Source organism: Ovis canadensis, chromosome 23 (genome assembly GCF_042477335.2).
Source record: "Ovis canadensis isolate MfBH-ARS-UI-01 breed Bighorn chromosome 23, ARS-UI_OviCan_v2, whole genome shotgun sequence".
Lineage (NCBI taxonomy): Eukaryota > Metazoa > Chordata > Mammalia > Artiodactyla > Bovidae > Ovis > Ovis canadensis.
This window is the reverse complement of record NC_091267.1, coordinates 72,855,598-72,876,423: the sequence shown is the minus strand read 5'-3', so window position 1 is coordinate 72,876,423 and position 20,826 is coordinate 72,855,598. Positions and strand designations below refer to the sequence as shown.

Below are 20,826 nucleotides of genomic sequence, written 5' to 3'. Positions count from 1 at the left end.
GCAAGGAGCAAAAGGCTAATCTGTCAGCCCTGTCATTCTCCTCTCTGACTCTCTGCTCCAGAATTCAGAACATTTCTTCCCCTGATTTATTGAAATAGAGAAACATCATATGCGTTACTTTATTTTTTACAGAGACAGAATGCTACCATATGATACTGAAAATGATTTGAACTTGGCAAGTCTTTATGCAATGAAATCAATCATGTAAATATATATTAACTTACCAGATTTTATAATGGAATTTCTTTTTTTGTAAGTGGAGGGATTTCTGTCTTTTTAATTTACTGATGTATTTTAATGCACCAAGAAATGTCCTTGACAGCTGTGGTGGTTATTCAGTTGCTCAGTCATGTCCGACTCTTTGTGACCCCATGGACTGCAGCACACTAGGCTTCCTGTCCTTCACCATCTCCTGGACCACGCTCAAACTCATGTTCATAGAGTCGGTGATGCCATCCAACCATCTCATCCTCTGTTGTCCCCTTCTCCTTCTGCCTTCAATCTTTCCCAGCATCAGACTCTTTTCTAATGAGTCAGCTCTTTGCATCAGGTGGCCAAAGTACTGGAGCTTCAGTTTCAGCATCAGTCCTTCTAATGAATATTCCGAACTAATTTCCTTTAGGATGGACTGGTTGGATCTCCCTGCAGTCTAAGGGACTCTCAAGAGTCTTTGACACCACAATTCAAAAGCATCAATTCTTCAGCGCTCAGCTTTCTTTATAGTCCAACTCTCATATCCATACATGACTCCTGGAAAAACCATAGCTTTGACTAGATGGACGTTAGTCAGCAAAGTGATGTCTGCTTTTTAATACGCCATCTAGGTTTGTCATAGCTTTTCATCCAAGGAGCAAACATCTTTTATTTTCATGGCTTCAGTCACCATCTGCAGTGATTTTGAAGCCCAAGACAGTTGTGACTTTCCATAAATTTTACTGAATTAGTGAAAACAACAAATATATAAACAAACTTGAATCTCTATATCTGTCTGCAGTGAGCCCACTCCCCTGTCATCATCTTACATAACAGAATAAAAAAGAATCAAACATTCTAAAGAGAAGATACCATTTATAATATCCCTTTATTATCTTCAGCAATAGATTTTTCAAGTTGGTTTTTACATTTGGTATTCAAGTTTATACTGCAGTATCATAAATCTTTCCCAAGTCTTTGAATTTCATCAATAAGATAGTCAACATCTGTTTGTCTTGTGGCAGGATTAGAAAAGACCATTCGGAAAAAATTTACTTTGTCCCCACAGGGCTGGTAGCTGAGCATGACTGTACCTTCCACTATCATCTGGGCTTTAATCTTTGGAGCAATCTGTGTATAAATGCAAACATCATTAAAAAGAAGGTTTACAAATAAATACTGTTCTACCTCCTAGATGACTACATGACTATCATTAGCTTGAGGTAAATTGCAGGCAATTTAAAACTGTCAGGGATAATTTTTAAGGAGCAGCTTACTACCGAAAAAAAAGCAGCATGTTCTAAACACCTTAACGCGCTTGCTAGTCCATGATTCACAATTACCAAACTCATAAAATAATGCAAGTGTACTAGGACACATTAAAGACGGTTGTGTGACATTCTGTTCACATTTTTATGCCGATCTAAACAGACATATCCGGGAGAGAGGTAACATGAACTAGAGAATGGAAAAGTAGGAATACCTCCTGGTATTCTAACTTTCACTCTTTGAATTATGACAATACAACTTGAGTTTTTCAACAAGGTCACTGTTTCACAGCAAAACATGGCTTCTTTGTCAGTTCTACAGAGGAAAGTTCTACCTGTTTAAAGTCTTGCGCAGCTCTTAAAACAATACCGCACAGGTGCTATTAGATTACATAACAGTCTGGGGTCATTATGGAAACTACAGGGCTAAGCGGCACCAAGATTGGGACATGCAGAGGGCATTCACACGCTGTTTAAAATGCAGTATTCAAATTATAACCCCCATCTCACACACACGCAAACTTACCTTTTGCAGTTCTTGATCTCTTTCAAAACTTTCTGGGATGTGTTTAAGTCTTGGTGGGAAATACCAGAAGCAGACATTGGTGAACTCAGGCTAAATCAAAAATTAACACTTTACAAGTATTCTTAAAGTTTCATCTACTTCTCTAGTAATTTTGTGAGTATTCTTAAGGCCCTACTTAATTTCTTAATTATCCCAGAAGTATTTTAATTACCCATGCCATCAAGCTGCCAAGGAGCTGACTAGCCCTTGAAGAGGAAGATAGATATAATACTAGCAAAACTCTCAATTTTATCATTAATATCTATAATTTAGTATCTTAATAATAAATAACCACGGATTATCAGGTAACTTAAAGATCACTTTTTCCTATGTCACCTACTCTCCAGAAATCCAACTGCATAGTCTAACTTACATGAAAAATGCTAGGAAAAATTAAATGTCTCTGATTAAGTGCCATCAAAATCAGAAAAGCAATTATAACCAAATAGTTTTATCTTAATTCTTTTTTTAAATTTAGAGCCTGGTGGAATACCGTCCATGGGAACACTAAGAGTCAGACACAGTTAAGCGTGCACAAAGGCAAGGCAACTATTAAATTACTCTATTAGGCCCTAAGCCTATAGAAAAAGAGAATTTAATGGAAAAGTTTTTAAGATCTAAATGTTTTGCAGCACTTAGATAAAATACAATGTGTATGATAATTATTGCATGTAACTTTTGAATTATCTCAAAGTGTTTTAGACAGGTAATAGATTCAAGAAAAAATACTCAGCAAATAAAGAAAAGATACATTAAAGTATCACCAAAAAAAGTCCACTAATAGAGTCCTTACCTCTGCATCAAATACAAGCTTAAAGTTATCTTTTTTCTTTAAAACTTTATAGAAGTATTTTGCCAGTTCCATATATCTGTCAATCTGTACCTCAAAGCCATAGGTTCCCTGTAGTTTAAAAAAAAAAATCAAAAGCTTTATTCAAGTAAGTACCTTTAAATTAAACCAAAGAAGCTCTTGAAATGTATTAAATTTATTTAAATGTACTTATTTAAACAAATGTGATTATTATCTACTAACAGCAGGTAGCCTCTACTCTCACTGCGTTCCTATTTCTGTCTCCTCAACCTGCTTTCCCTGCCTACTGTCTGCAGAACTTGAGGCAAGTTACTTAGCCTTGTTAAGCTTATATTGTCTAGATCTACAAATGTTTGATAAATATTTGACATGAGTTTTTAAAATAATTTTACTTATTTGTTTGTTTTTGAATATACTGTTCTCCCTTGCTGGGAGGGCTTTTTCTTTAGCTGTGGTGACTCAGGGCTACTTTCTAGTTGTGGCGTACAGACTCCTCTTGCTGTAGAGCATGTGCTCTAGGGAGCGTGTGCTCTAGGGTGCGTGTGCTCTAGGGTGTGTGTGCTCAAGGGTGAGTGTGCCCTAGGGTGAGTGTGCTCTAGGGAGAGTGTGCTCTAAGGAGTGTGTGCCCTAGGGAGCATGTGCTCTAGGGTGCATGTACTCTAGGGAGAGTGTGCTCTAGGGAGCGTGTGCTCTAGGGAGCGTGTGCTCTAGGGTGCATGTACTCTAGGGTGAGTGTGCTCTAGGGTGAGTGTGCCCTAGGCTGAGTGTGCTCTAGGGAGCGTGTGCTCTAAGGAGTGTGTGCCCTAGGGAGCATGTGCTCTAGGGTGTGTGTGCTCTAGGGTGCATGTGCTCTAGGGTGAGTGTGCTCTAGGGTGCGTGTGGCCTAGGGTGCGTGTGCCTTAGGGTGAGTGTGGCCTAGGGTGTGTGGCTCTAGGGTGCGTGTGCCCTCGAGTGCATGTGCTCTAGAGTGCATGGCCTCAAGGGTGTGTGGCTCTAGGGTGCATGTGCCCTAGGGTGAGTGTGCCCTAGGGTGTGTGTGCCCTAGGGTGAGTGTGCCCTAGGGTGTGTGGCTCTAGGGTGGGTGTGGCTCTAGGGTGGGTGTACCCTAGGGTGTGTGTGCTCCTGTGCTCTAGGGTGAGTGTGCCCTAGGGTTCGTGTGCCCTAGGGTGGGTATGCTCTAGGGTGGGTGTACTCTAGGGTGTGTGTGCCCTAGGGTACGTGTGCTCTAGGGTGGGTGTGCTCTAGGTTGAGTGTGCTCTAGGGTGTGTGTGCCCTAGGGTGCATGTGCCCTAGGGTGCATGTGCTCTAGGGTGGTTGTGCCCTAGGGTGAGTGTGCCCTAGGGTGTGTGTGCCCTAGGGTGAGTGTGCCCTAGGGTGTGTGTGCCCTAGGGTGAGTGTGCCCTAGGGTGTGTGTTCCCTAGGGTGAGTGTGCCCTCAGGTGCATGTGCTCTAGGTTGAGTGTGCTCTAGGGTGTGTGTGCCCTTGGGTGTGTGTGCCCTTGGGTGCATGTGCTCTAGGGTGGGTGTGCTCTAGGGTGGGTGTGCTCTAGGGTGGGTGTGCCGTAGGGTGTGTGGCTCTAGGGTGTGTGTGGCTCTAGGGTGCATGTGCTCTAGGGTGGTTGTGCCCTAGGGTGAGTGTGCCCTAGGGTGTGTGTGCCCTAGGGTGAGTGTGCCCTAGGGTGTGTGTACCCTAGGGTGAGTGTGCTCTAGGGTGCATGTGCTCTAGAGTGGGTGTGCTCTAGGGTGAGTGTGCTCTAGGGTGTGTGTGCCCTTGGGTGGGTGTGCCCTTGGGTGCATGTGCTCTAGGGTAGTTGTGCTCTAGGGTGGGTGTGCTCTAGGATGTGTGTGCTCTAGGTTGAGTGTGCTCTAGGGTGGGTGTGCCCTAGGGTGTGTGGCTCTAGGGTGTGTGTGGCCCTAGGGTGCATGTGCTCTAGGGTGGGTGTGCTCTAGGGTGAGTGTGCCCTAGGGTGCGTGTGCCCTAGGGTGCGTGTGCCCTAGGGTGGGTGTGCTCTAGGGTGAGTGTGCCCTAGGGTGCATGTGCCCTAGGGTGGGTATGCTCTAGGGTGGGTGTGCTCTAGGGTGAGTGTGCCCTAGGGTGCGTGTGCCCTAGGGTGGGTGTGCTCTAGGGTGAGTGTGCCCTAGGGTGGGTGTGCCCTAGGGTGCATGTGCCCTAGGGTGCATGTGCCCTAGGGTGGGTATGCTCTAGGGTGGGTGTGCCCTAGGGTGTGTGGCTCTAGGGTGTGTGTGGCCCTAGGGTGCATGTGCTCTAGGGTGGGTGTGCTCTAGGGTGGGTGTGCTCTAGGGTGCGTGTGCTCTAGGGTGAGTGTGCCCTAGGGTGCGTGTGCCCTAGAGTGCATGTGCTCTAGGGTGGGTGTGCTCTAGGGTGGGTGTACCCTAGGGTGCGTGTGCCCTAGGGTGAGTGTGCCCTAGGGTGCATGTGCTCTAGGGTGAGTGGCCTCTAGGGTGCCTGGCCTTCAGTGGCCGTGCCCCGAGCTCTCGAGCGCAGGCCCCGCAGTTGTGGCTCTCGGCCTCCTGTGCCCCACAGCATGCGGGATCTTTCCAGACCAGGGGTGGATCCCTCATCTTCTGCGTTGGCAGATGGATCCTTTACCACTCAGCCACCAGGGAAGCCCTTGACATCTGGTTTTTATCTGTCCAGTATGCAGAGCAATATGTTTCAAAACTTTCATACAACGCAGTGAGGAGCAGGGGAAATATGGCAAACGAAGCCCTTGGCATACTGGCTGGCATAGGATGTCTTAGAACTGAGAGTTGCTGATCTGTAGCTGTAGCCCAGGTAAGCAGTCCAGTGCTTTGCACTCTTGCTTTAATTCGCTCTTAGAGTGCTATAAAGTGGACAGCAAAGGCATGGAGAAACCAGCCCATCTCTGTCTCCGTTCGCCTTCTTTCCCTCCATGATTGCCACTTGTCTCATGGCTCCAAGCAATATGGAAAGGCTGATGACTCTCCCACTTATATTTCCACCTGAGACCTCATCTCTGAACCTCAGATTCATATGTTTGATTCCCTGTTAATATAACTAACATCTCAAAATGACATGCCCAGAACCGAACTCCTGACCTTTCTCCACAAACTTGTACTTCCCAGTGTTCCCAATCTCCATTCTATCCTTTAGTTGCCAAGGTGCAAACCATCAGCATCTTATCCTTGATTTTCTTCTTTTTTCACACCCACACCCAGAATTTTTTGGAAAATGCTATTGGATTTAACTTCAAAAGGTAATTAAATTCTAATATATCTTAACCTATTTGTTGCCACTATGCTGGACAAATCACCCTGTCCTGCATTACTGAATTTGCTTTCTAATGATCTCTGCTTCTGTCTGTGCATTCCAGATATTCTTTGCTGAGGGTACCCATTACTGGTTACTTTAGGGTATGCAATGTAGGGCCTTAACAACAATATGAGGTGGCACTTCAGCATCTTCTCAATACTTAAGTTTTTGTGACCAGGCGGACTACTGTCCTCGGGGCCGCAAAGAGTCAGACACAACTGAGCGCACACACATACCTGTGTGAAAGACAGTAGGAAGGAGGTAGGCAGACCACGAAAGCTTTCAGACTGTGAATAAATATGACTCTGTGTGTGTGTGTTAGTCGCTCAGTCACGTCTGACTCTCTGTGACCCCAGGGACTGTGGCCCGCAAGGCTCCTCTGTCCATGGGAGTCTCCAGGCAAGAATGCTGCAGTGGGTTGCATTCCCTTCTCCAGGGGATCTTCCCAACCCAGGGATTGAACCCTAGAGTCTCACACTGCAGGCAAGTTCTTTACCATTTGAGCCACCAGGCAAGCCCCAATATGACTCTAAGTGAAGGGAAAAGACGGGCAAAGGTGGAGTGGAAGCATCGTAGACTACAGGGAAATCTAAGATGTAGGAAGGCCTGTAAGGCCTCTTCACTTAGCTCAGCTATTAGGAACAGGCTCCTGTCTCTCAGCAGCTGTGTGCCTTAGCCTCCCTGGAAAGCACTGTCAGTCACTGACGGGAGAAAACCGGGACCCCAGCCTCAGGGCAAACGCAATTGTGACTTTAGAAGAAGCAGATGGGCTCTTGCGCAGTTAAGCTCGATGGCTTTCCCCTGGCCAAACACAGTCATTGTATGAATACGAAACTAGTCCAACTTTTGTAGAAAATCCATCCAAACAGAGAAGCTTGTTCATTAGATTTGCTTTTGCTGACAATAATCAGCGTTTGTGGAACCTTATATTTCTATATGATTTTCTTATTACTTAGTTTTATAACCTACCACAGTATTTTATGGAATTAATTTTACTTTAAGGAAATATGAATTTCATTAAAAATGGCTCCTCTTTTCTGTAATCAATGAGGTATTCATTCTGTAATTACAGCAAATGAGGAAAAAAGTATAAAATTTTCACTTATATCTCTAGACTTTCTTCTTAATCCCCATCATCTTGTCAAGAGTACTGATGGAGACTCACCCAGCAAATGTTTAAATATTTAGTAGTTATAGATCAGGCAACAAACTTGCAAGTCAACTCCTCCCGTTCAAGCCTGCCATGGATATTTACCTGAACTTGCATTTTAACATATAAACATGTTCTTAAATATGAAAATAATTTCCATTCTGCTGTATACTGGAATTTTGTTTCCCTACTCTCAGGAATGGCCTTGTGAACGTAATATCTGTTTATACACCTTTTTTTGGTAACATAGTTTCCATATGCAAATGGTGATAAACCTGCTTCTTCATCACTATTCTAGATGAGTTTTAGCATTCCCATGGTGCTATGAATTATGTTAAGAAAGATAATACGGGTTTGTGGAAAAATAGATTTTGAATTTGAGAGTCAGCTGTGCTCCTTAGATTAAGTTCTCTTCATCTATCAGCAAGTTAATTTCTTTACCTATTTACCAGATATAACCAGCTCAACTGTTGGGACACGGAGGCTAAATTACATAAGTAAATCTTTAATATATGTTCAACGTATGGTAAACCCATGACTACTGAAGATCTATACTATTGAATAGATATATTTATTATTTCAATGCCTTATTATTGAAAGAATTTAAGGTGAGTTATCAATATATATACACTATTCAAAGTGGGTTTTTAAATGCTTTTTTCAAACAAGGTGATTATAAGGTTAAGAAAAAGCAGGTGATAAAAGATAAATTTGTAAGAGAAAATGCTGCCAATGTATTATAGATTACTAAAGAAGTATCATGAATTTGCCTCTGTGATTCATGTTACAGAACATGTTTTCCTATTTGTGTTTTGTACTAGGAATTCTATATCCACCAAATAAAAATCTAAGCAATTTTTCTGGAGAAGGATAACTACCTGTGATACACAGAAGAGTCCCCTTGAGATGCAGAGGGTGGGTGATGTGTTGTGATCAGGTTCCCACTGTATTAAAGAAGCTGTTGGTTCATGTCAAAGCTTTCATCTTCAGAGGACCTACTGCCTATCTTCCTATAGAGGATTAGGAAGGAGGTGATAGAAATAGCTTCCTAAAAGCATTTCCATTATTTAAGCTGAAAATTATAAACGGCAGAAGGAGGGTGTAGAGCATGCCCTGCTGTTGTGATCTTCGGAGAGACTGTGTCTGTTGGCCTTGACCCTGTGTGTGCATGTGTGTGTGTGTGTGTGTGTTTATTAATCACTCAGTCGTGTCCGACTCTTTGCGACCCATGGACTGTATCCTGCCAGGCCCTTCTGTCCATGGGATTCTCCAGGCAAGAACACTGGAGTGGGTTGCCATTTCTTTCTTCAGGGGGATCTTCCCGATCCAGGCATCAAACCCAGGTCTCTTGTATCTCCTGCCTTAGCAGATGGATTTTCTACCACTGTGCCACCTGGGAAGCCCCGACCTTGACTCTTCGGTAGATTGAATATTCAGGTAATTGATAAGTGTTCACAGCTGGGAATACATACTGACTTCAAGTGGCTTGACCTATTTCCAATTCCAATTAGAACCAAAAAAAGTTTGTTTTCTTTTAAACCTGCAGGCAAATTTATATTCCTAACAGATTTTACTCCTACCATTTGATAGAATACATATTGATGGTAAAACAAGCTAAAATCTTCTCCACTTCAGTGGGATTTTGAGCTCAGAACCAAGCTTGCCATTTGCAGTTAGAGCAGTTTTGTTGACAGAAGTTTAACAAAATAAAGGGACCGTAGGGCTCCTCTGGGGGCTCAAGGGTAAAGAACCTTCTGCGAATGTAGGAGATAGGGATTCAGTCCCTTATCTGGGGAGATCCCACCTGCCGCGGAGCAAAGAAGCCCGTGTGCCACGACTACCGTGCCTGCGCTCTGGAGCCTGCGAACTGCAGCTACCGGGCCCACGTGCTGCAAGGACTGGAGCCCCAGGCGCCCCAGAGCCTGCGCTCTGCAGCCAGAGAGGACACCGCAGGGAGAAGCCCCGGAACTAGAGCGCAGCCCCCCTTCGCCACAACTAAAGAGAAGCCCGAGCAGCGGTGAAGCCAAACACAAATAAATAAAATTTTAAAAAGAGAAAAACTTAAAATGAAAGGACCATAATCTGGGGAAAGACATCCAAAGTAAGCTCTAAAATATGGAACTAGTTACATCGGGTATCCAAGCACATAGGACCTCTTAAAAGATGGCAAATTCCTACCTTTGCCTTCCACATTAACCAGAGCTTAAAGACATCAACATGTCGGCCGCATTGAATAGTTTTATCCCCGGTGTCAAAGTTAATATTGTAGACTTTATCTGGCTGGAAAAGGTATTCAGCCTGCATCTGGTTGCATGCTCCCAGAAGACCCTGAAAAAGGAATGGTGTATCTACTGTGTAAGTCATCCATGTCTCAATAAGAAGCCACAATCACTTATTTATTTCAGTTCACTTAGCATTTCTACTTTACAGGCACATTTAAATAGAATTTTTGTTTAGTTTATATAAACATATGTTACTTTTTTAGGATTTTCATGGGTTCAGTTGTTCTTTGGATTTATCTGAAACAGTAGATGGTGTAATTAGACTGCCAGTTGTCTATATTTCTTTAACTTTTCTTAAAAACCTTGCTGCTTAAAAAAGTCTTAAAAAGTTTTGCTGCTCTTTTGAAATTATGTGACCAGCCTGCCTTGAAGTTAATTAGAATTGAGTGTCTGGTTCACTTTAACTAAGCTTTCTCATGAATCAACCATTTAGATGCCAGTCAAGCAAACTGCTCTGATGGCCACAGGAGGTAGAGAATAAAACAGTCCATTTATTTAATTTTGCCCTTTCCTACCATTTCCTCTTACATAAAAGGTGTCGAAAACCTTCCTCCTTGGTGTTGAAGAATGGAGAAATACTCCTTTTGAATGATTAAATAATAATCACTAGAGAAAAGAAATGTTTTCCATCAGCCAGTTGAAAAGAGGCTTTTCTCAAAAGATATGCATTGCCACAGCATAACAAAGGCTAAACCTGTGTGCACTGACTGGGTAGAGTTTAAATCCATACCAACTATAACCTTTTGAATATGAAGCAAATAAGAATGTATTTATCACGTGCCTATTACATACTGGACACATCACAAACATACCATCTGATCCTCATGGCAGACTTAGGGCGTAAGTGCTACTATTATATCATTTTTATAGATTGAAGAAACAGAAACATCACCACAGTAAGGAATGTTCAAGATCATATATCTGTACAGTGCTAAGTTTGAGCGCTAACAAGAGGATAGTTCGTCTGGGAGTCTGTGGCAATCCAATTTCCAAGGGAAGAAAACTCACACTCTTATTTAGGAGCGGCTTATGGGTCTAAGGAAAGGGTCACAACTGGTGATAAGATTTGAAGTACTGGGGTGAGATAGAGAAGAAATGATACCCTGCAGACGAGAGTACTTTGTGTGTGTGTGTGTGTACAGTGTGTGTGTATATACACAATATACTACATATATATATATATATATACTACATACACTGTTTTCAAGTATTTTAGTCTCCAGTTCCTATCTAACAAAATACTCAAGTAGCAGAATACCAGAGTGGGTAGCCATTCTCTTCTCCAGGGGATCTTCCCAACCCAGGCACGGACCCATGTCTCCTGCGTCTCCTGCATTGCAGGTACATCCTTCGATTCTTTACCATCTGGCTCAGGAGAATTCCAGGGACAGAGGAGCCTGGTGGGCTACAGTCCCTGGGGTCACAAAGAATCAGAAATGACTGAATGACTAATACGCTATACACTATAGGGTCCAATTTACACATGAAAAATATTTTCCCTTTAGTTTACTTCAAACTTTGACTTTAATATTTTGTTAGACAGGAAAGAGAGAAAGAAAGAAAGTGAAGTCGCTCAGTCGTGTCCGTTTGCAACCCCATGGACTGTAGCCCACCAGGCTCCTCCATCCATGGGATTCTCCAGGCAAGAGTACTGGAGTGGGTTGCCATTTCCTTCTCCAGGGGATCGTCCCAACCCAGGGATCAAACCCGGGTCTCCTGCATTCCAGGCAGACGCTTTAACCTCTGAGCCACCAGGGAAGCCCCATTAGAACTAGAAACTAAAATATTTTAAAACAGTGTAAACAATGTGAGTTTTAACTATAGTTCTTAGATAAAGATTGTGTGTATGCTCAGTTGAGTCTGACTCTTTGCAAACCCATGGACTGTAGCCCACCAGGCTCCTGTGCCGATGAGATTTCCCAGGCAAGAATACTGCAGTGGGTTGTCATTTCTTTTCCCAGGGATCCTCCTAAGCCAGGGGCTGAACCCACATCTCTGGCCTCTCCTGCACTGGCAGCTGGATGCTTTAGACTGTTGTGCCACCTGGGAAGCCTCTGAGGTAAAAATTAAGCACCTAAAATCTGTCATACTCTGTGCTGGGACTGTGGATTTGTGGCAAGGAAAAACTCTAGCCTAGTTGAGTTTACAGTCTGGGTTGTAGGAAGCTGAGCAGTGAAGGGCAGGGCTACTTCCACATACTCACTATGAGTGAAGAAATGAAGAAAGACTGCAGAAAATTTGGTTTTGAGCCCTAAATATAAAAGTACCGGAAATCGCCAAGTGGACTATAGACCTGAGAGCCAAGTGGAGGGCCGTTGCCATGCAGCCAGCTGAGCAGGAGCTGCAGCAGAGCTCCTGGTTCCAGCCTGGACTGCTGAGAATGCCTCAGGGTAGGAGAGGACGAAGATGGTCTTAGAGCTAGAGAGGAAGAGGTGTGTAATCTCATACCTCACTCAACAGAAAGTGGGGAGTACCAGCTCAGGCAGTTTATAATAGGAAGACAAGCACTTTATTTTTAAGTTCAAACCACTGGATTGCTTGTGAGTAAGAGAGAAAGAAAACAAAGCTATAAATGATAGCTGCGTAAAGTGTGTCTGCACCTCTGAGAACTAAGTAGAGACAGGGAACATTCAAATTGAACTTTGTAATTGTATCTCTTCTTGCAGGAGATCACGGGCTTATCTCCTTGTGTAGCATTACATTTACTATTGGCAGAGATAAAATACACAAGTGAAAAAGTGAAGTCGCTCAGTCATGTCTGAATCTTTGCGACCCTACAGATTGTAGCCCACCAGGCTCCTCTGTCCATAGGATTCTCCAGGCAAGAATACTGGAGTGGGTTGCCATTTCCTTTTCCAGGGGATCTTCCCAACCCAGGAAGTCTCCCACATTGCAGGCAGACGCTTTAACCTCTGAGCCACCAGGGAAGCCTAAGCAAAAAATAATTTCATACAACCCGTAATGTTTTGCTTTTTATGCTAAATGTACATCACCGTTACTGATAGTTATCCCTACTTAAAACAAGTCTTGTTTTGGCCTTACTCTCCGAGGTAACAAATTGGTCAGCAGGCCAAATCTGACTCCAAAGAGGCCTTACATTCGTTCACGGTGTGTTTAGAAGGGAGGTCACAAATGACCACATTTTCTATCATCTATTCTATTTCTCATCACTGTCTATTGTCTTGTCCCAGATCGCTTTCACACATTAACTTACTGCCTGCGGCCCTACAGTCACTGGATTCTGTGACACTTTTGTTACCCACTGCCAGCGTTAGTTGCTCAGTCACGTCTGCCTCTTTGCGACTCCATGGACTCTGTCCATGGGATTCTCCAGGAAAGAGTACTGGAGTGGGTTGCCATTTCCTTCTCCAGGGGATCTTCCTGACCCAGGGATCGAACCCGGGTCTCCCACATTGCAGGCAGATTCTTTACCATCTGACCCACTAGGGAAGCCCAGTGGTTGATAATTAAGGAGCAGCTTTCCTCTAGAGGGCAAATGGTCCGGCACTACATGAATTCAGTGAGGCAATAATGATTTTGGTTTTGAACATGCACAATGAACCTAGTCATGACCAGGGTCTCCATTACATCACTACTCAAAAACAGGAGTCACTTACTTTTTCCCGGGTCAGGAGAGCAGAGCACTGAAGGGGCACACCCATGAGTTTGTGGGGGTTCCAGGTCACGGAGTCGGCCCTAGGCGATAAAACAGCAGTGCTCACAGGCTGAGGAGACAAAACAGAAGCCTGGAGAGGTCCTTCCGCTTGCACGAGCAGCGGCCCAGTTCTCACCTTTCGATGCCACTGAGTTTATAGGAATGCTTTCTGGACAACAGCAATCCACCTCCCCAAGCTGCCTACAATAGACACAAAGGATTTGTGTTTTTACGTTAATTGTTTCTTTTTACATAGCACTGACTGCTCTTTCCTATGTTATATTTATTTCAAAAGTTGATGAAGATTTGATTGCTATGCTAGATAACTATAAACTGGGCTATAATTATCTCATTTAAAAGGGCCATGCATTTAGAATTTTCCTCCTATGGATTCTCATTATCTATTCATGACATAGTAAAGTTTTAGGTTTCTATTGACAATTAATGCAAAGAGACATCTTCTGTATAATTTCCAGAGACAGAATTGTTTTAAAGTTGGCATCAGATTTGGCAATACTACAGAAAAATTAAAGTATCTACCATATTATATAACTTTACATTTGTTCAACTCTAATCAAAGCCAAAGACATCTTTGCACAGTCATTGTACTAATAACATCAAAAGTTTTTACTTCCATAACAGCTATTAATTAAGAAATATATATTAGAGTAAGGGGCTAAGTCTCTTTGATTTAAAATCAGGTTTAACTGTTTCTTCAAATTGATCTTCTAAATTGTTGGTTGAATATTGATAGGCATTTAGACTTAAAAAAATATTGATACATATGTAGCTCTTTCTATGGGAGTGCATTGTCTATTTTAAGGTAATTTATGCAAGTGAGACTATTTTTTCTTGATATTTATTCATTATAAAAGTTAGAGTTACAGAGAAATTTTGGTCTTGCTTGTAATGTCAATTAAGAAATTATGAGGACTGTGCACAGGTAACATTCTTAAAAAAGGGAAATTATGAGCCAGACTCTAGGACATGACTTACATCCACGTGCATCCAGAGTCTGTGTATCTCACAAATATCTGCGATGTCATGGAGCGGGTCGAAGGCCCCGAACACGGTGCTGCCAGCTGTGGCCACCACACAGAAAGGAGTCTGGCCCTGGGATGGCAAAAGCGGCATCATTCTTACAGTCTCGTGAAGTCCATTGTTGCTGCTTAGTTGCTAACTCACATTCGAATCTTTTGCAGCCCCACGGACGATAGCCCACTAGGTTCCTCTTTCCATGGGATTTCCCAGACGGGAACCCTGGAGTGGGGTGCCGTTTCCTGCTCCAGCCAGTCTTCTCAACTCAGGGGTGCAACCCACGTCTCCTGCACTGACAGGTGGATTCTTTACTGCTGAGCCACCAGGGAAGCCCCTGACTAAGGACATTAGATAGCTAATAACTTCAAATATTTAGAGGCACCTACAGTAACGGAAAAAGCAGCTTAACCATAAGATGAACAAATATCATTGCCTCTGAATCTTATTTATTGTTATTTCTCTCTGAATTTGTTTTCAGAAAATCATACCACAACAATAAAGATGACTAAACTCCTTTAGTAGTAAATAAACTACTTTATTTACTTTTGGTGATAACTTTTCTTTTGATATTTAACAGAAACAAAATGGTCAGGGAAATATTGCAATGTCATTGAATTATTTCACTTCAGCTTTAGAAGAAATTTCCTACATTTAGAGATTACTTTATTTCCTGTAGCAATTCTTATCAGTTGCTTGCCACTAATGAAAGTCAGTAAAGAAAATACAGATGCATTTGCAAGTTAAATATGGAACTTCAGAACTTACCTTTCTTTTAGCTTGTAATATATTTTTCTCTAACTCAGCTGGAATCATCTTTCCCCTTAAAAAGTCAAATACACATTGTTTTCTTATGAGTGAATAAACATATTGATTTTACCAGTTAGAAGAATTAATAATATTTAAGATTAAAAAATTAGTTCTTAGTGACTCCCAAAGATATTTATAGATGTGGAAAACAAGCAATAAGCAGTTCCCTAAACCAAGATAAAATATCATGTTATTCGAATTAAAGGAAGCTGAGTTTACTATTCAGTCATCTTAAAATCTGCATTATTTACATATCAGAAGATTCTGATTTTTCTAAGATACATAATGGTTTTCTTTCTTCCCTCTTTTCTTTCTTCCTTTCTCTATTGATTAACCTTTAATTATAAAGACTTCTTGGGGCTTCCCTGATAGCTCGCTCAGTTGGTAAAGAATCCACCTGCAATGCGGGAGACCCTAGTGGTTCGAATCCTGGGCCGGGAAGATCCCCTGGAGAAGGGATAGGCTACCCACTCCAGTATTCTTGGGTTTCCCTGGTGGCTCAGCTGGTAAAGAATTCGCCTGCAATGTGGGAGACCTGGGTTTGATCCCTGGATTGGGAAGATTCCCAGGAGAAGGGAACGGTACCCACTCCAGTATTCTGGCCTGTATAGTTCATGGGATCGCAAAGAGTCAGACACGACTGAGCGATTTTCACTTTCATAAAGACTTCTTGGCATTAAGACAGAAAAATCAAAGATACAAATTGGTGGGGGGAATGTGGCAAAAATTCAGGTGGTCTCACATTTTTCTTCACAGCAAATTTCTGGGACAAAAAACAAAAAGCCAGTATTTTCCTGCTCTATCCCGTTATCAGACTGAAACACCATCTTCACTGGAAGCATTCCTTTTAAAGTCCAGAATCAAGTAAGGATGCCTACCACCATCAATATTACAGTATCTTTTTTTCTGAAGAAATATCTGTTATCTAGGGAAGTAATCATGATGATAATAGATGATAGATAGAAACGAAAATAAGAAAAATCTCTAATTTAAGTACATATGGTTGTATACCTGGAATACCTAACATTGCTTATTGAAAAACTTTTGAAAACTATAAGAATGTTGAGCAATGGGAGGGTTACAATAGTAAATTAGGTTCCTATTTTTTTAAACTAATTGTTCTGAATAAACGTAGAAAATATCCTATTCGTAGTAGTAAAAACAGATACAAAATATCTGGGAAAGAGATTCTCAGCAAATGTACAGGGTTTATATGAAGAAAGCCAAAGAACTTGAAGTAAGTATAGAAAGACAAACTTATAAAGCATGTTTGCAAAATATTTTATAGTCATATATTTTGCATTTCAAAATATCTCAATATATAAATATTTTTACAAGCCAATAAATAATAAACTACCAATAAGAAACTGGCAAACGGAAATGAACAGACGTGTTGCGGTAACACACAGCTGGTTGGTCCGTATACTAGACAGAAATAGTTCTAAACAGCTGAAGGTCACCTTCATCTATCAGAATTTTCAAGTACAGAAGTATTGACAATATTCAAGTTTCTCCCAGTAGATAAGTGTCAGTTAACTCAAAAATATTTGAAGGGCAAATGAAAATCTATATGACATTTAAAGTGCTGACAGTCTTTGAACCTGTAATTCAACTTCTAGGGATTCATGTGAGAAATATTCAAATACAGACAGTCAAGTATACTTGTATAATTGTATTCATTAAATCAGCGCTTCCCCGGTGCTGTGAGTAGTAAAGAATCCACCTGCCAATACAGGAGACCCAAAAGACTCAGATTCGTTCCCTGGGTCAGGAAGATCTCTTCGAGAGGAAATGGTGACCCACTCTAGTATTTTTGCCTGGAAAAATCCATGAACAGAGGAGCCTGGCAGGCTACAGTCCATGGGGTCACAGAGTCAGACATGACTGAGCACACACACACACACACACACACACACACATTCACTTAATCATTGTCTTTACATACTTAAATCTAGGTGAAAACCTTTTAAATAAGATATGTGAAATTATATTTACAAAATGGAAAACTTCAAAGTAATTAAAAAAGAATAAGGAAAGTCTGCATAAATTCACAGGCTAAGGTTTCTAAGATATAGTCTAAAGCCAAAAAAATTTTAAAAATAAGTTGCAGATTGTAACACAGAATTTGATATGCATAAATATATTTAATATGCATCAAAATGATCTTCCAGAATATATGTATTTATCATATAGCTTATTCACGAAAAGTAAGATTCAAGAGAAATAGAAATATATTTTCACACTGTAAATTTCTGATGCAACTGACTTTTTCATCAAACATCATTGTATTGCTACTTCAACATACTTAAAACAAAGAAAAGGCATGCGACACTCTCACTAGCATAGGACTATTTTCAGTCTAGGATACTGGGTAGGATCACTTTGGTACTCTTTCATAATTACTTCCAGTTAAAATTACTGAAACTAATCTGGGAAAAGTATTCTTGCTAAAAATTGGGATAATAGAAAAATGGGGTTTTAATCTTTATATGAAGGATACTGATAATAAAAATCTTGAGAATGTGTTAAGAAACATACCTTTCATCACATTTTACTTCAATTACATTATCTGTTCCAATACCAAGAGTTGCTGCAGCTTTTTTTATGGAATAATGACCCTTGGGCAAAAATGAAAACAGGAAAGGCATTAATTTTCCTGCCTTAAATCATCACTTACACTAGTGCATCACTCAAATTAGGGCATATATGCGTACGTCTGAATGGATCTGTGCACATATACATATACACACACATACAGAAGTGTAGTTCTCAAGGCACACTTCCAGACCCTTGTCATGACATTAGTTGAGATGAGGAAGGCTGTAGCACCTCTTTCTAGGAGGCATTGTCACTCAGCACAACACTTTGAACGCAGGGATTTGATTATTCTTATTCTAGTTTTCTGTATCCACATGAATCGTGTCATTTATAAATTTACTGACAATATTCTCCAGGTAAATCCTTGCATGTTATGGACAGCTTTAAGTCTTGAATTTCCAATTTTTTTTTTAGGAGGGGCCTAAAGAAAGGAATTAATTTTTCCTCTGCTTGTAGTTTTTAATTCTGACTTTGCTATCAACTTTGATTTCTTGCCTTCTGGGTGACTACTATCTCATGGCACAATTTGCATAATATAAACAGAATCAGGAAGATGGAGCTGACAGCTCAAAGATAAACTTTTCCTGGGTTATTTTTAGTTGTCTGGAAAAGACCACATATATGAGAGAAAAGAGAAATTTAAAACCCTTACGATGTTTTCATTTCAATGGAGAGTATCAATACATAGATTAAATAGGAAATGATTTTTAAAAAATGACATTATGGGATTTCAGCTTATTTGCTCATAATATTGAAAAAGTATATGTCAAATGATCAAAATGACATTTATAAACAAGTATCTTTGATTGTATTGTTTTATAGTAAATTACATTAAGTATGCAGCAACGGAATTTGCCTGGTGGCTCAGTGGTAAAGAATCCGCCTGCAATGCAGGAGACTCGGGTTCAGTCCCTGGGTCAGGAAGATTCCCTGGAGAAGGAAGTGGCAACCCACTCCAGTACTCTTGCCTGGGAAATCCCATGGACAGAGGAGCCTGGCATGCTACTGTCCATGGGGTCGAAAAAGAGTCAGACAAGACTTAGCCACTGAACCAAAACAATGCAGCAATGGTCCCAATTTGATCATATGTATTTATATAATGCTAATTTGAGTTTAGTAAAGGAAGGGCATTGCAGACATAGGGACATTTTTAGAAAATCCAGTGTTTCCAAGTACTTTTAGGTACAATTCTCAAGCTGGGACTTCAATTACACTTTACAATTATGAATGTTACCAGGGTGGAAAAGAAAAAGTGATCAGATTTATCAGAGGGATTAACTGATTTTTATAAAGAAGTTCTGATACTATACACAGAGTCGGAACATGAAAGATAAAGGGGACCTCAGTGGATCTATTGTCAATTTCATAAACATTTGGCTGAGGGCATGTAAAAACAAAGCTTTCTCTTCAACCAACTCTTCCGGCCTAACTGGAAAAACAGGACATTAATCACTTTCTTCTTCTCTTCATGCAATGTTAAAAAGAAGCATTAAATATTTGAAATTTTTATGCCTTGATATTTTTTTGGTAAAGATGGTAGAATGTTTTATATTTACAATCATATTTTTTTTCCTGTTAGTTTCTCCTATGTTGAAATAAAATTTTTCCTGGATTATTTGTATTGTTAATCTATATAGTCTGTATAGACTGGAAAGTTGTTTTTCTCCTTTCCAATACTGATATATAAATCCAAACAGAGATTACAGAGTATTTTTAACATAAAAATGAAGCTAATATTCTCAATGTCTAAATTACTTTATCAGTATATCGTAGAAGATTCTTAAAGCTTAGAAAAATCTAGACTTGATACTTACTTGTTCAGAAACAAACAATACAATGCATGGAAGGACTGCCATGCCTCTTGCTTTTATCTCTGGATATTGCTTATAACGAGCTACTAATATACCATAGAGGTTTGATATACTCCCACCTATGGAAGAGAAATTGTGACTGTTAATCTAATTTCAAAAATCTGAAATGTTGATTGAGATGATTTGAGAATTTTCTGAAAGTAAAATGGTGCAAATCACTGATGTCGTCTTCCTTGAAAGTATTAAAAGAAATCACAAACAACAAAATCCACAACTTTTAGATTTCAAAAAACTTTGTTTATGATTATAACCAACAATATGGCTTATGAACATTCAAATTAGTTCAATGACTCAATCATATTAATTTAAATACATTTTTACTTTCTCCTATTATTTCTTTTCACTTATAAACCTTTTTCTTACCAGGTGAAAATATTCCATCTGCTTCTGTTTCTCTCCAGCCAATAATTTCACACATTTTCTTAAGAAGAACTGTTTCCATGACAGTAAATACTGGAGCTATTTCATAGGTAAACCTATAATATATATAGAGAGAAATTCCACTGTGAATTATATTAAACAGAAGGAGATAAATAAAGTCATGTGCTAGGTAAGATTATATAGATTGTTGTATTCTACAACAGACTGTGCAAGAAATGGTTAAATTTTATATGCTATTGCCCCTGATCAAGAGTATGTTAGTTCTCCAAAGTGTCATGGTTCCTATTGTTTTGTGCAATACCTGGGAATTTCATTTGCCACCAAAAGGAAATTGAAAGTAACCCCATCCCCTCAGCACACTCACAACACTGTTAGGGACAGAAAATGCCCAGTTATCAATAAAATATATACACATTTCCTGAGGGTCAACATATTTACAGCTACAGATAATGATTTGCAGAATTTGAAAGAGCTTTTTCTAAAAATTGATTTATAAATGTTATCGAGCTAAAGATTGTATTATGAGCAAACACATCCAAGAAAAAAAAAAAAAGGCTACAAACTGTTGCTTCCAGTGACAGCAAGTAGATGGTACAGGCAAGAACATTTCATCGAAAAGAATTCAAAGGAGACTGTTCTATACAGATGTATAGAATGGACTTTTGGCCTCTGGGAGAGGGAGAGGGTGGGATGATTTGGGAGAATGGCATTGAAACATGTATAATATCATGTAAGAAACGAATTGCCAGTCTAGGTTTGAAGCAGGATACAGGATGCTTGGGGCTGGTGCACCGGGATGACCCAGAGAGATGGTATAGGGAGGGAGGTGGGACGGGGGTTCAGAATTGGGAACTCACATACACCCGTGGCGGATTCATGTTGATGTATGGCAAAACCAATACAGTATTGTAAAG

The 20,826-nt window shown here is 40.6% G+C and overlaps 1 protein-coding gene across 1 annotated transcript in view; it reads right to left on the bottom strand.

Moving 5' to 3' along the window:
* Positions 1-1,062: 1,062 nt before the first annotated feature.
* LOC138428350 (glutamate decarboxylase 1-like) overlaps positions 1,063-20,826 on the bottom strand; it is a 31,285-nt gene continuing 11,521 nt past the window's right edge. The window contains exons 5-15 of the mRNA XM_069568999.1: positions 19,895-20,007; positions 19,475-19,590; positions 17,601-17,680; positions 15,021-15,075; positions 14,214-14,330; positions 13,354-13,418; positions 13,180-13,258; positions 9,459-9,608; positions 2,819-2,926; positions 1,987-2,076; positions 1,063-1,323 (exon numbers count right to left, since the gene is read on the bottom strand). Of these exons, the coding sequence (XP_069425100.1) occupies positions 1,150-1,323; positions 1,987-2,076; positions 2,819-2,926; positions 9,459-9,608; positions 13,180-13,258; positions 13,354-13,418; positions 14,214-14,330; positions 15,021-15,075; positions 17,601-17,680; positions 19,475-19,590; positions 19,895-20,007 (1,147 nt within the window). The 3' untranslated portion in view covers positions 1,063-1,149. The remainder of the gene's footprint in view (positions 1,324-1,986; positions 2,077-2,818; positions 2,927-9,458; positions 9,609-13,179; positions 13,259-13,353; positions 13,419-14,213; positions 14,331-15,020; positions 15,076-17,600; positions 17,681-19,474; positions 19,591-19,894; positions 20,008-20,826) is intronic.